The 16,188-nt window shown below is 41.5% G+C and overlaps 1 protein-coding gene across 1 annotated transcript in view; it reads left to right on the top strand.

Moving 5' to 3' along the window:
• The window catches only part of LOC108708146 (contactin-2), a 352,213-nt gene extending 336,225 nt beyond the window's left edge, over positions 1–15,988 (top strand). Inside the window, exon 23 of the mRNA XM_018246539.2 lies at positions 15,550–15,988. Coding sequence (XP_018102028.2) covers positions 15,550–15,653 — 104 coding nt within the window. The 3' untranslated portion in view covers positions 15,654–15,988. The remainder of the gene's footprint in view (positions 1–15,549) is intronic.
• Positions 15,989–16,188: the final 200 nt, after the last annotated feature.

The following is a 16,188-nucleotide window of genomic DNA, read 5'->3' as shown; positions in this document are numbered from 1 at the left end:
AAAAACCTAACGCATTTCGGGAGTAGATCCCTTAGTCATAGGTCCTATGACTAAGGGATCTACTCCCAAAACGTGTTAAGTTTTTACAGCAGCAACCCCAATAAACCTATTCCAGAAGTGCCGTCTGTCTGTCGAGTTTTGTAGCGTCCACAGTGGGGACACTGTTTGACTGAGCACCTGGATATAGGCAAGAGCAGTGAGCAGTAGCGGTCCTTCTTTGTTCTTTATTTTCAGGTTCAAGCCCCATATTGAGATCTAACATTTTACGCTCTAGGTTTTTATGCACACACTAGCAATAACTGGTTAGGTGTGCTGGCAGAATGATGCGCTTTTGTGTGTTTTGTGCAGTGGTTTTTTGGATTCAAGCCCCCCATCGAGATCTAACATTTCACGCTCTAGGTTTTTATGCATGAGCTAGCAATAACTGGTTATTTGTGCTGGCAAAATGATGTGCCTTTCTTTTGTTTTGTGCAGTGGTTTTTCAGATTCAAGCCCCCCATTGAAATTTAACATTTTGGCAGGTACCTACTTGGCTTATAACTAGGTTATAGATATTGGTAATAAAAAAAGTTTGACGAGGCAAAAGTTGGCAGTGTTTTTTCTGTATAGTAGTGATCTTTCATTTATGGTGTAGAATTTGGCACAGGGTGAGCAATTTTTTTTGTGCAGTGTAGCAGTAAAAACAATTGTATGTAGGTTTGTTCTTAGTCTATGCATTCAGCTTTTGTGTTGAGCTATGGTGCTTTAGGCCAGCTGTAGTTTTATGGATAGCATTTGTATTGCGCTGGTGCTATAGCAAACTGAGGTGCTGGTTGGTCGAGAGGGCGCACGATAGAACTTGTGGTGCGTGATGAATACATGGGATGATGTGCATCTCTAATGCTGATGCCACAAGTCTTTTTTTTTTACTGGCACCTCAAAAGCTCCTCTATCAGCGCATTTATCTATAGTTTTGTCTGTATTTCTGGGCAACATTTGCATTTGTTTTTGTAGATTTAGGCATCTCTGGATTTGTGGGTAGTATGTCTTCAGTTTTCTTGTATAATAAAGGTTTTTGAGCACAGGGTGGCGGAACACTATGGTCTTCCATTTAGAATTGTTTATAGTGTAGGCATTCAGAATTTTTTTCCTGAAAAGTTGTGGTTGGAACAATCCATTTTTTTTTTGTAATTGTAGCGCACATTGAATATTTATGCAGTATTTAGGTTAGACAAGTTGCAGTGGCTCTCTGAATAGGAATAGTACTTTGATCACGTGCCATGTCTGCCACCAGTAGGGCACCAGCTTTTTTACAAACTTCTGGTGTGCACTTCTTAGGACACTTGCATAATTTATGGGTCAAATGTACTATGGATTCTGTTGGTAAATATATTTGCAAATGTGGTACAGATTTTGTCATTGGTGAAAGTGTAGGAAGAAGCAAATAAATTGGTATTGTTGCACAACAGGACAGATGAAACTCAGACGCTCCACTAAATCGAAAAGGGTGAGTGAAATATATTTTTGGGGTAGTGGGGCCCAGATGCAGATCCATAAGAGTAGTCCCAAAATTATTGGGTATAAATCTAACTTTGTAAATTGTCTTTTCCTTTATTTCAGACCAAAGCACTGAGTTCTACAAAGGATTGTGGCCACAATTATCCGCGTATCGTTTTATTCAGGGGAACTTGCAGATTGTCATTGAGCAGGTTTTTGTTAGTTGTTATGGAAACTTAGGGAGAAATCTAATTTTGGAACTCTTTTTTCCTTTATTTCAGACCAAATCGCTGTCTTCTACAAAGAACTGCAGCCACAATTCTCTGTATAGAAAAGAAAGAATGGCATCTTTGAAAAGCTGAAGAAGTGTACTTTTAGGAAATAGATGGCTTGTGGGGGTTATTTCACAGGTAAGGGGCAGTTTAGAATGAAAAGTGTTGAGAACTGCACATAAATTCGCAGCCCCAATATTATGCATTGTGCCTGTTTTGAGGTGTTCGTGGCTGCGTCTCTATGTGTATCCATACATATGGAGTATCGTTCTATTCAGGGGAACTTGCAGATTGTTATTGAGCAGGTTTTTTTTAGTTGCCATGGAAACTTAGGGAGAAATCGAACTTTGTAACTCTTTTTTCCTTTATTTCAGACCAAATCGCTGACTTCTACGAACGACTGCGGACACAATCCTCCATGTAGAAAAGCAAGAATGGCATCTTTGAATAGGTGAAGAAGTGTACTTTACGGACATATATGGTGTGTGGGGGTTATTTCACAGTTTGGGGGTTGTTTAGACTGAAAAACTGCAAGTAGTAAACATAGAGAGCAGCCCCCAGATTTTCAACTGCAATTGCCCTTATGCGTTGCTCCTGTTTTGGGGTGTTTGGGGGCTACGTCTCTATGTTTAGCCATACATATGGGGTATTGTTCTATTCAGAGGAACTTTCAGATTGTCATTGAGCAGGTGTTTTTTTAGTTGCCATGGAAACTTAGGGAGAAATCTAACTTTGGAACTCTTTTTTCCTTTATTTCACACCAAATCGCTGACTTCTAAGAATGACTGCGGCCACAATTCTCCATGTAGAAAAGCGAGAATGGCATCTTTGAATAACTGAAGAAGTATACTTTTTGGACATATATGGTTTGTAGGGGTTATTTCAAAGTTTGGGGGGTGTTTAGACTGAAAAACTACAAGTAGTACACATAGAGCGCAGCCCCCAGAGTTTCAACTGCAATTGCCCTTATGCGTTGCTCCTGTTTTAGGGTGTTTGGGGGCTGCGTCTCTATGTGTATCCATACATATGGGGTATCATTCTATTCAGGGGAACCTGCAGATTGTTATTGAGCAGGTTTTTGTTAGTTGCCATGGAAACTTAGGGAGAAATCTAACTTTGGAACTCTTTTTTCATTTATTTCAGACCAAATCGCTGACTTCTACGAATGACTGCACCCACAATTTTCCGTGTAGAAAAGCAAGAATGGCATCTTTGAATAGCTGAAGAAGTGTACTTTTCGGAAATATATGGTTTGTGGGGGTTATTTCACAGTTTGGGGGTGTTTAGACTGAAGAACTTCAAGTAGTACACATAGAGAGCAGCCCCCAGATTTTCAACTGCAATTGCCCTTATGCGTTGCTCCTGTTTTGGGGTGTTTGGGGGCTGCGTCTCTATGTGTATCCATACATATGGGGTATCGTTTTATTCAAAAGAAGTTTGTCTTTCAAATTGTCTGTAGTTATAGCATTTAGAACGGTGTTATTTTGTCAGATTTACATTTGGTCCTGCGTCTTAGTTTGCATTTTAGAAAAAAACTAAAAATGCAACAAAAAAGCTCTAAATATCATGATGCACTGGTAAAATGTGTTTAAATTTTGAGTGAAAACTACAGCACCCCTAGAAACCTGAAGGTCTGTAGTTTCTAAAAATACCAAACATGAAGGGATAAGTTAGATTTACATATAAGTTATGCAGCATCAACTGTCACGTGTGCCTCTCTACTTTGTTCTGATGTAAAATTATACAAACTGCTGTTTTAGTTTGGGGGTTACTCCTGGACAAAGAAAGTGGGTTACTGATACATATTTGGTATCGTTGGACTTGGCAGGATCTGGGCTTTTAGAAACAGAAAAAAAATTCATGTAAAATTAACTTTTCTGTGGAAAAAAAACTCAAGATATACACACTTTAACAATTTTATTTTTTTTTACATATTTCACCCAAAATATACATTAAATCTCCTGAAAAGTCACAAAATTCCACTTGCATGTCGAAGCCCAATTTGTAACAAAAAAAACAATATATAATTTTCCTAGTTTCGTGGAGGTTTTCCTACAATAAAACCTTGTTAATCTGAACAAGTACAAAATGCTTAAAAACGGCTGGCATTTCGCGTAACCAAAATGTGAAATTCTACTGGCACTTAAAGGGTTAAATTGTGCATAACAGACTCCTCCCTTTCTCAGTTGTTTTTCTACATTATACAGAACTCAGTGTTACAAGACTGTACATGTACTCATGGCTCAGCTCAGACAAGTTGTCACTGGTGGACTTGGGATATGGTTTAAGGAATGGAATCCACTTTTTAAAATCAACAACATTTAAACCATATCCCAAGCTTTGATGTATTCATGGATGGGCAAAAACATCCAGGGCTGCAGTAATCTCCAAGTCTACAGTCAGTTTTGTTGTTGCCAAGGTGGTACATCACATAATTCTTACCGATGCAGGTCCTGAGTCCCCTTTGCTAAGTGAAAGGTACTGGGAAACTCCTCTCTGGCGGTGCCTCCACCTAATGGGGTCCCGGAATACACCTGAGGATAGTCCCATTAGATCAATCACACACTTTATTATATAAAAATATAAACTTTATACAAAGAAGTGCAATTTACAAGTAAACTGTAAAATTATACACATAAATGCATTCAAAGCATGACCCACTACCCTAGGAACCTGTAGCAGTCCAGTCCTGGTAATTCCATGCCAGGAAAAGTCCCGCAACTCAATTTTGGCAGCTCAAGAGTCTCCCTTGTCCCTAAAAGAGTACCAGTCCTAGGTAGCGCTGGAAGGTATTTGCTCCCACAAACAGCCTGTTTCTCCAAACAGGAGATTGCTGGATCCTTATACTTTCCTACCCCTTCCCTCAGGTAACACTCACCCCAAAGGAGTCCCACAAACGGGTAGTCTCACACAGAGCTGACACGGCGATGATCTCTTTATAGGCTCCAGACTCTCCCAGTCGAGCAAATAACAAGGCTTGAATCCTTTGGGTATTTGGTCCCGACACTGTCTATAGCATGAACTCTCCCGACATCCATTGCTGAACTGCAGCTTTCAACACCCTAAATAGTGTGAACATACAAATCCGAAAATCCAAACCCTCCTTGGTTGAGCTTTCAGTACAGTAACGTAACTGGAGGGGGGCGGGCCCTGGTGCGGGACGTGACCCCGGGCCCCCGCCCCCCTCCGTACCAGTTTTTTTTATTACCCAAAATTGGGCCGAAATCAACAGTGCGTGAGCTGCCGGGGGGCCCTGAGGGGGTGCGGGCCCTGGCCCAATTGCACCCCCTGCTCCCCTGGTAGTTCCACCACTGTTTCAGTCACTGGAGGATCCTGCCCAGCCTTGGCAGGCCTATCGAACTCCCTTTTGCCTACATTTTGCTGAATAGGATTCACTATCTCCACAGTGAAACAAGGTTCTGCAGCAATCTGTAATCTGTAACTATAATCCTGTATTGGCTGACTGAGCACATGGCATCTCCTTTTATATTGTTGCACAGCGACACCTTGTCGCTGCCTTTGCACCAATCACAAGGGCTCTGCCTCTTAGGAAACCCTGTATATACCATGAGGCTCCAACTAAAGGGGCAATTAACCCTTAAGGTCCCTACATTAGCTTGAAAAAAGACACACGTCCACAGGTGCGATCCGCCAATGAGGTGAGCTGAGGCGCTCACCTCAGACTACAGCGCAAGCTAGGTTTCCAGGGGCGGCAAAAAGCCGCTCCTGGTGCCTTTAAGAGACAAATTTCCATTTTTTAAACTGGAAATTCATCCATCCACATCCATCAAGTTAAACCTTTAAACTTTTTTTAACCTGCCTGCCAGTTGATCCACAGGAAGGCAAAAAAACCCCATCTGAAGCCTCTCCAATTTGTCTCAGAGGGGGAAGAAAATTCTTCCTAACTCCAAAATGGCAATCGGACTAGTCCCTGGATGAACTTGTACTATGAGCTATCTTCCAAACCCTGTATTCCCTGACTTGCTAAAAAGCCACCCAAACCCTTCTTAAAGCTATCTAATGTAGCAGCTATCTAGTGTATGTACTGTGTCATATAATGTGGGAAAATCTTAGAGGGTAGGTATGTCCCTATGAGACTGATCCACCTAGGAAAAGACAAATGGCTTTGGGTGAGCTCTTTGCCCTCAAAGAAAGTAGACTATAGTAATAAAGATAATCTGCTGGGTTTTCTGTAATCAATTTATTTATATGGTTGGCTAGCCTACTAATTAAGAATACTTAGGGGCAGATTTATTAAATGGTGATAAAAAAGTGGCGAAATAACATCAACATTGGTGTGTAAAAAGAGAAAAAACTATTTTTTTTTTTTAATTGTATTATATACTGATAGTTTTTTCCCGCTGAAAACTCTAGCAATTTGAGTTTTCGGGTTGTTAACCCTGAACTCGCTGAATCAAGTTTTTTCTTAAATTAGAAACCATTCGAGTTGTGAGTTCATTCTAGTTCATTTGAAGTATAAAAAAACTAACATTTGACCTTTGATAAATAACCCCCTAAATGTTATTTTTTTCTGTGAATACCATGGTGAGTATAAACACAGACAATATCTATGGGGTGCCGTTTGTCCCAAATACATTTTGTATACAAAACTATCCCTAATACACAGAATTAATGTCTCTCATGGTATATAAGTATTTGTGACCATACACAGATAAAAAAACATACAAAAGACTTATTTCTATTAAAGAATGAAAACAAAATCTGACAAAAGGATGTCATTATATCACAAACTCCATTATGTACATTTTAACAGGCAATCTGTCACACAAATGTATAACCTCCATGTAACGGACGCACTTATGTGCAAAGTTACTTATAGAATGAATTATGTAAAAAAAAAACTTGGATATAATATATAATAGTGTAACTAACTACGGTTGTCACCTGGCCGGTATTTTACCGGCCTGGCCAGTAAAAATGATGGTTGATCCCAATGTTATTAATAGGGAAAAAAGATAAATATATAGGAAGGCCGGTATTTTTTTCCTGAAAAGGTGGCAACCAGAGCCGGACTGGGAGTAAAAATCAGCCCGGGCAAAAAAAATCAAAGCAGCCCACATGTAAATACACAATACTCTTGTACTCAGATGCTTATATATTGGGTTAAAACATATATATTGGGGTTCACTTTGTGTGTCTGTTCACCATCCATGTATGCAAATGATCCTCTAAATAACTGTGATATACTGGCATAGATGCTATAATTCATCAGTGCAGTTGCCTATATAAATCATTCAATGGCTTGAAAATTAAAGTAAAGGTCCAAATTTCTGTTTTCGGGAACCACTCTTGTGCAATTTAGCATCTGTTAGTAAATCAGCCTCAGTGTATTTATTAAAGGCAAGGTGCTAGAGGCAAAGCATAGATAGGATATATGGTTTAATTTAAACAACCTGTAGGGCAAATAAAGCGACACCAGTGATTTTTGAGTTGATGAGGTAACAGACTACCTTCCTCAAACTAGACAAGAAAGAGTATCCTATAGTTTTGCGCGCACACACACAGGGCTGGTCTTACCAACTGTGGGGCCCAATTAGAACCATTTTGGCATTGCCCCCTAAATGGAGTTTTGCCATCTGGCACAGGGTTCCAGGGCTGGGTGACGAATAGTGACTGTCTTACCCTCTGTCCCATGATAATTACTCACTAATTTATTTTTCTAGAGTTCAACTGCATACACAGCAGATTAATTCATTTTCACAATATATGTAACCAAGTGCATTTTTAAAGAGCTACCCTAAAACCTTCCTTTTGTATGGTAAATAGTACAGGGGAATACCTATGTTAGCATGGTTTTGTGGCATCTCTCTGTACAGTCTATGAGCAAATTTAGGGACTGTTCCTGCTGAATTGTGCTTAGTACAGGGAATACCTATGCTGCCATAGTTTTATGGGATCTCTCTGTACAGACTATGAGCAAACTTAGGGGCTGTTCCTGCTGAATTGTGCTTAGTACAGGGAATACCTATGCTGCCATAGTTTTATGGGATCTCTCTGTACAGACTATGAGCAAACTTAAGGGCTGTTCCTGCTGAATTGTGCTTTGACTATGGCCACTATGGGAGATATATTAATGTACAAATAGCTGAATATTTCTTTTAGCGGTTCCTAAAGCACAAATCTCATCATTCTGAGAAAAAAAGACACTGAAGCAATTTAATTCATACAACCCAAACAACACACTCCAGAAATCACATCAGATTCATAATAGAATGACACAAATGCAATTTTTGCTAACAAGGAAAGGGTAAAAAAATCACAAGGCAGTATAATAAACGTGATTTGTATCCTTGGCCAGCATTCTTTGTGCACTGATAGTCGGGGGGGGGGGGATCTGCAGCACTAGAGTTTGCCATGCATTCTGCCTGTTAGAGTACTGGACAACACAGCAGATGTACACTGGTGGCTTTTTCACCCTGTCTGCAATTGGTTGTCATGTCCCATAGCTCAGGGCACCCAGCTTCACATAAGGAACCCTCGTTCTCCCAGTCCCAGCTCTCCACCCCACACTTGCTCAAACCCCCACCCCCCTCAGTCTGCTAAAGTCAGAAAGCAATCCGGACAGAGAGAAAAAAAAGGAAAACAGACACAGCCCTGGGGGTGGGCTCTTTCTGAAGAAAGTGATCGGTTCAGATCAGTATTAGTGCACGCAAAGCCAGGGAACATTTGGTGAGGGAGGTAAGTACCAGGGCCAGTCTTACCAATAAGCTTGTCCTTGGTGCGGCCCCCATGTGCATGGGGCCCGATTGCCGGCACTGCAGGCACCCACACACGCCCCCACCCCGTCTCTCTCCCCCTCTACCTGGAGATTCTTGCTTCATAAAACAGGGCAGGAACAGTCACATCACCCTTGCTGATTGATCAACGCCCAGCCCGTCTGCTGACCAATGAGAGGGCGTGGTTCGTTGGTCTTTCCCTGACTGATGGCCAATAATAGGAGAGAGGGAGGAATGGAAGGTTGTTCAGTGTAAGAAAGTAGAAGCAGAGCAGGCAGGGCTGGATTTACATAGCGGGCGCCCCTGTCCCCTTCCCTTTATTGGTGCAAATCTTCATGGAGATTGTATCTCCTGCGCATCCCCAGTGTTTTTGAAGCAATGTGGGTGTGGTTGGGCAGCATGCCGCCCCCCTAAAATCCTGCCGCCCTAGGCCCGGGCCTAGGTGGCCTTTCCACAAATCCGGGCCTGAGAGCAGGGGCAGTAACTAGCTTGCGTTCTGTTGTCTTTAACCCTGTCCAAGCCACCTGCGATAACTACACAAAGCGGCCCATTTCACAAATAGATGGAGCGGCCCTTCGGGCAATTGCCCGCCCCACGACAGATTGTCAGTCCAGGCCTGGTGGCAACCCTTAGTGCACGTCAAGCTAGATTTGAATGACAAAATACATATTTGTGACAGAAAGCAAGATTTTATAGTACAGGATTCATTTTTTTCCACAAAATGAAAGCTCAGTTTCACAAAACAGATATAATATCCATTCTGTAAAGCAATACTGTCAGTCATATTCCTGAACATTCCTAACAAACAAGATGAGAAGTTGCCAGCTCTGCTCCACATGGCTGCATCATCCCTAAGGCATAGTATCTCGCCTGCTATAGAGGGCGCCCTCTAATGTCCCCTCTGCTGCATAGTAATAAAAATGAACAAACATTTCCTAAAAGGGCTGCTGTTAAATACTACAGGTTCATAATTGGAAGTTTTTACAAATGGCTGAGAAATATAATGTTGCACTTGAGAAAAGAAAGTATGCAAAACATAAATATCATAATTTAAGTTGATATGGCTATTCGTATTGTAGTAACCTGCTTGTGTGGCCATTTTGGTTAAGGGCATTCCTGCTGTTTTGCCATTGTCTTATGATTCATTCCTGTTCCTGTTTCCCTCTTCCTGTCTAAGCTGAGAGCAATAATGGGGCACCTACCTGCCATGTTGTAATAAATGTAACAGAAGCAGGGGTGTAACTGCAGAGGAAGTAGACCCTGCAGCTGCAGGGGGGGGCAGGAGGTATAGGGGCCCCATGAGGCCCTAGTTCATATACAGTTTCAATAAATATTGGTAAAACAAGTCAACCTCTAAACATTTTGGGGGCCTGAAAAATTATTTGCTGTGGGGCCCAGTAATATTTAGTTACCCCACTGAGTCGAGAAGTTACTATGCTTGTCTGGCTGTTTTGCCTGAACTAACAGCAGAATCATTTAATCCACTACCAGACAGTTTATCACACATCACACAGCAGCCCACCATTATAATAGGCCTAATATCCCTTCAATGAGGTCTGACAAACTCTCAGAGTCAGTTATAAGTTTTGTATAGCCACATATACCAGATTATCAATCCATTAAACCAGATTTTATCACTATGGCAGCTTTTTCAAATGCAGTGTAAGAGTTTGTGAATGAGCAGAGACTACCCATGTGTGAATGTTTCCCATATGGATTAATCTGGCATATGTGGCTCAGTAAGGCAGCTGAATGACCCACTGGCAGATGGAGTTCAGCAGCACAGTCTCGTTGAAAAATTCTGAAGGAAAATACTATTTTTCTAATTATACTATTGTATGACATGCACATGGATTGCTGCTGGGCAAGGATCTGTGCAGTTCAGATTTGCCAGCATTACTTATACAACATCCCTAATTAGCGATGGGCGAATCTGTGCCACGAAATTCGCGAAACTGAGAAAAATTCACGAAACACATTGGGCATCAAAATAATTTTGACGCGAGCTACAATTTTTATACCTGCAACTATTTGGTCCAAATTCATTAAAGTCAATTGGCATCTGAATAATTTTGACACACAAAAATGTATATGCACGCAACAATTTTGACGCTCGCAAATTTTTTTTTGATGTGGTGGATTTTTTGCCGGCAAATGAATTCACTTGCGGCAAAATGTGGTAAGTCACATAGAATTTGTGTCTGGGTCATTTATGACCACAGTTGCCATGTTTTTTTTAACCACAATGCAGAATGCAGGTGAGATGTCTGACACAATTGCATCCAATGCATTACAATTTGCACAATTATATTTGTGCTCAGACAGTAATCAGAACCAATTGCTCTTTTCTAATTCTGGGTGTCGTCATTACTGATGTGACATGTGCGCAGTTGTGCTCTCTGCATCAGTGTTGTGCCCCCCTCAACCCGCTCTGATGTGAAAGGCAGTGCCGGGCAAAGTCAGCTGAGCACCCTAAGCAACCCAGCCGGTGAACAATCGCGTGCTCACAAACATTTGCATACGCGTGCACAGACCAGCGCACGCACAGACGATGCATACATGCGCATGCGTAGAGGAGCATGAGCGCCCACGGTGCTGAGATTGCTCGCGCGCATGTGAAGGCGGGGGTCCAGACTAGGGGGAATCCGCAGAGAGGTACTGTTCCTGGTGCCCCTCCAAATTTGCGCCCTAGGCATGTGCCTCTTCTGCCTACCCTTAGTTCTAGCCCTGGTGAAAGGGGTAAGCACTGGGCAGGTAAGGGGACAGCATCATTAGAGCCCTTTTGTTATAAATGAATGTAAAGCATTGTGCAGCTTGTTGCTTCTATATAAATATATGATGATCCTCTAAAATTGCCCCTGCCTAAATGACCCCTTTTGTCTACACACAGTACTCAGGAGTGGCTGTTCATATAACCTACATATCATCATCATTTATTTATATAGCACTGTCAAGATACGCAGTGCTTTATCATCATACTATACATAATATCTGTGCACATGATCAGTCCCACATCTCTGGCTAAACCTATTATGTAGTAGTTGAGCTATAGCTAAGCAGATTCTTAAGAGACTGCTAGAAGCTAAATGGTGCAAGATTACAGCTAGGATGAGACATTGGAGCCTAACAATCACATACAAAACTTATAACTGACTGAGAGTTTGTCAGACCTCATTGAAGGGATATTAGGCCTATCATGATGGGTTAGGCTGCTGTGTGATGTGTGATAAACTGGCTGGTAGTGGATTAAATGATTCTGCTGTGTTAGTTCAGGCAAAGCAGCCAGACAAGCACAGTAACTTCTGGACTCAGTGGCGTAACTAGATATTACTGGGCCCCACAGGCCAGGCCTCATGAGGCACCTTTACCTCCTGGCCCCCTGTAGCCGCAGGGTCTGTAGTTACACCCCTGCTTCTGGTACATTTATTATAACATGGCAGGTAGGTGTGGCCTGCCCCATTATTGCTCTCAGCTTAGACAGGAAGAGGGAAACAGGAACAGGAATGAATCATAAGGCAATGGCAAAACAGCAGAAATGCTCTTAACCAAAATGTCCACACAAGCAGGTTATTTAGCACCTAAAATGATTATATTTATGTTTTGCATACTTTTCTTTCTCTACAATCATTATAAGTGCAGCATTACATTTGTAAAAACTTCCAATTATGAACCTGTAGTGTTTAACAGCGGTCCTTTTAGGAAATGTTTGTTCATGTTTATTACTTTGCAGCAGAGTGGAAATTAGAGGGTGCCCTCTATAGCAGGCCAGATACTATGCCTTAGAGATGATGCAGCCATGTGGAGCAGAGCTGGCAACTTCTCATCTTGTTTGTTATATGGCAATAAGCTTTGTTCTTATTGGTTCAGGAATGTGACTGATAGTGTTGCTTCACAGAATGGATATTTGATCTGTTTTGTGAAACTGAGCTTTCATTTTGTGGAAAGAATGAATCCTGTACTATAAAATCTTGCTTACTGTCACTAATATCTATTTTGTCGTTCAAATCTTCATCATCATTTATTTATATAGCGCTGTCAAGATACGCAGTGCTTTAAATCTAGCTTGACATGCACTAGTTAGTTTATATATATTATATATTATTATATTATATATTATGTCCAAGTTTCTTTTACATAATACATTCTGTAAGTAACTTTGCACATAAGTGCATCAATTGCATGGAGGTTATACATTTGTGAGACAGATTGCTTGTTAAAATGTACAGAATGGAGTTTGTGATATAATGACATCCTTTTGGGCACTAACCAGCTTTTGTTTTCATTCTTTAATTGAAATACATCTTTTGTATATTTTTTTTTATCTGTGTATGGTCACAAATACTTATATACCATGTGTAGAAGCTGGGGGAATATATTGTAGATGACCGGTATATATCCCCATTCTTTAGGTTTTAAAACTACCTCTTTAAGAGACACCATGGGGTTAACCAGCCAGAGGTGGGCTGGACATCCAAGGGGTGTTTAATGTAGGTGAGCAGCAGCAGGTGAAAGGTGTGGAAGTTTTTCACAAGTGGTAACTCACTGCTGGGTTGAACAGAAAATGCTGTCTCTCTAAAAAGACTGGAGAGTTCATTCCCTAAAAACTGGATGTCATATGTTTGGCAAGTAAGCTATTCTTATGTTTGGACTTATATACTGCTGAAGTGAAGCTGTTTTGTTTTCTGTGCAACTGTTTGCTGCTGAAAGCCTAAACCTGAATCGAGAAAAAATAAACAGACTGTTTTACCTTCAATCTGGAGTGGTCTGCACGTCTGGTGAAAAACCTCACTGTGATCCCCCAAACTTCACAACTGGTGCTTGGATGCGGCAGGCACTACCGAAGGGTAAAGACAATTTTTTTTCTCTCTCTGAAAACTGACATTTAAAGAGCCAGTAATCCACTTTTTGCTAAGATGGAGGAACTGTTGCAGCAACTTGCTCGGGCTACAGTTCAGCTTCAGCAGAGTATGGTTGTGCAGCAGCAGGCTACAGAGGCTCAGCAAAATACTCTGACTGCTCAGCAAAAGAGTCTGGAGGCTCAGCTGCCTGCTATGGTGACTCAACAGCACTCCACAAATGCTCAGTTCTTTGCTCTGCAAGAGTCTGTAACTTTACAAGCAACCTTATTACAAGAGGCTACAATTGCCCAAGGCATTGGCTGAGGCTGTACAGCTCCAGGACGGGAGTCCATTGCTGTGGCTCTGGGGAACCAGGTAACCACCAGGGCAAGCAATTTTCTTCAAAAGTTAAGTCCCACGGATGATGTGGAGGCCTATCTTACCACGTTTGAGAGGACTGCAGAGCGAGAAGGGTGGCCTCGAGATAAATGGGCTGGCCTAATAGCTCCATTTCTGTCTGGCGATCCACAGAAGGCATATCATGATCTTAACCCAGATGACGCCATGAATTATGATCGGCTAAAGCAGAGATCCTGGCCCACCTAGGGGTAACCACTGCAGTCAGAGCACAAAGGGTACACAGGTGGAAATATCATACCAACCTACTGCCTAGGTCACAGAAGCATGACCTTATCCATTTGGCTACCAAGTGGCTGCAACCCGCGGATCTGAATGGACCCCAGATTGTGGAGCGAGTTGTGACAGATTGGTACCTTTGGTCCCTCCCTGTTGACCTACAGCATTGGGTGAGTCATGGGGACCCCAAAACAGCGGATCAGCTGGTCGAGATGGTTGAGCGGTACACGGCTACCGAGAAACTACTTACTCCCACCCGTCAGCGACCGTTCGCCATTTCACGTCTGGAGAAATCAACACCGGCCAGGAAAAGTTCCCCACAGAGTCCTAGGCTTAGTGTGAAAGAAGATGGAGAGGTGCAGCCAAATCACTCCGGGTAATTTGTATCCATGGGGATATCCGGTCCTACCCGCTAGTCCCAGTGACCATCACTATTGCTGGTGAATCCATTGTGCATGAAGTTGGGGTGGTGAGTAAACTGTTGCACCCCGCTATTTTGGGACTTGACTTTCCAAAGTTCTGGGACTTGTGGGGAAGGAAACCACTGACTTGAGGGTGGGATTGGGTCCCCAAAACCCAAGGGATGTGATAATTGATATACCCAGTGATGTTGAAAATGATGTGATGACATGACCGACATTAATTCTGTGTATTAGGGATAGTTTTGTATACAGAATGTATTTGGGACAAACGGCACCCCATAAATATCAACTTCAGTGTTTTGGCATGTCTGTTTGGAGTGTGTTGGTATAAATGTATTCCTGGGGGCCTGAAAAGCAATATTTACTACAGGTATAGGATCCATTATCTGGAAACCCGTTATCCAGAAAGCTCTGAATTAGGGAAAGCCCTTCTACCATAGACTGCATTTTTAGATAAATAATTACAATTTTCAAAAATAATTACCTTTTTCTCTATAATAATAAAACGGTACCTTGGACTCGATCTTAACTAAGCTATAATGAATACTTATTGGAAGCAAAACCAGCCTATTGGGTTTATTTAATGTTTACATGATTTTCTAGTAGATTAAAGGTATGAGGATCCAAATTACAGAAAAATACATTATACAGAAACCCCTCTGTATAACAGGTCCCATACCTGTACACATTTTACTACATTGTTAACCAAAAGCTCACATTTCAGTGAGCAACAGTTTTTGATAATTTTGCATGTATGACATTCTGAAATGAATCATGAATGTATCATTTGAGCATATGCGAAACCAGAAAACTAGGGATGGGCGAATTTGGGGCGTTTCGCTTTGCCGAAAAATTCACTAATTTCCCACGAAATTTGTGAAAAGGAGAAAGATTTGCAAAACGGTCCATTTTTGGCAAAATTGCAATTCCCGTGATTCGCCAGCGGAAATCCCGAAAATTCGCCGGCGTCAAAAAAAATGGACACCGGCATCTTTTTGGACGCCGGCGTCCATTTTTTTTGACGTTGGTGAATTTTCACGGTTTCTGAATTTATTCGCCAGTGGCGAATCACAGGAATTTGGCATGAATTTGAGCCTGCCGAATAAATTCGCCCATCACTACAGAAAACATTTTTGACTTTTCAAATTTTCAATCTTTTTTTTCCTAGGTACCAGCATGATGGTGGAAAATACTGCATCCCGTCCAATACTGCAAGTGCTGGCTGTTAACATAGCAACTCTGCTTTTTCTACTGAGATACCTAAATGTCTAAGAGCATTATGGGAACAGTAAAACACAAACTTCATTGTCTGAAAGACTGAAAAGCAGGGATGGATCTCTCCCTCCTCCATACACAAAAAGACACACGGCTCTCCTAAATGCATTTTCTTGTAGTAGCTAAAAAGTCTGTATGAATTATTTTTTGCTGTATGAGAGTTGAGAACCTGTTTAGCAGCAAAGAGTTGCAGAAGCATTTTTCTCAAAACAGAAGGGGTTGCTGATATTTGAATTCTTAGGGAATGCAGAACTTTTCTGATGTCATAGTGGGGAACTTTGTCTTATTAAGCAGTCGGTATATGCTTTATAAAAAACATTTTTTTTATGTCATATTGTGTTTGTTTGATTCTTTTTACCAATAACTCAATAACTGATGTCATTGCTGTCCAATTTATATGGTACAGAGGGCCGAAATGTTTCTAATCTACATGGTGGAGGGCCAATAATGGAAGCCATTAGCCACTCCCTGTTTTTAGATCACACCCACTTTAAACCACAAGACCATGTCCACATTAAAAGGATTGTTCACC

Source organism: Xenopus laevis, chromosome 2L (assembly GCF_017654675.1).
Source record: "Xenopus laevis strain J_2021 chromosome 2L, Xenopus_laevis_v10.1, whole genome shotgun sequence".
In the NCBI taxonomy this organism is placed as follows: domain Eukaryota; kingdom Metazoa; phylum Chordata; class Amphibia; order Anura; family Pipidae; genus Xenopus; species Xenopus laevis.
The sequence above is the reverse complement of the archived record's forward strand: the minus strand, read 5'-3'. Positions and strand labels throughout refer to the sequence as shown.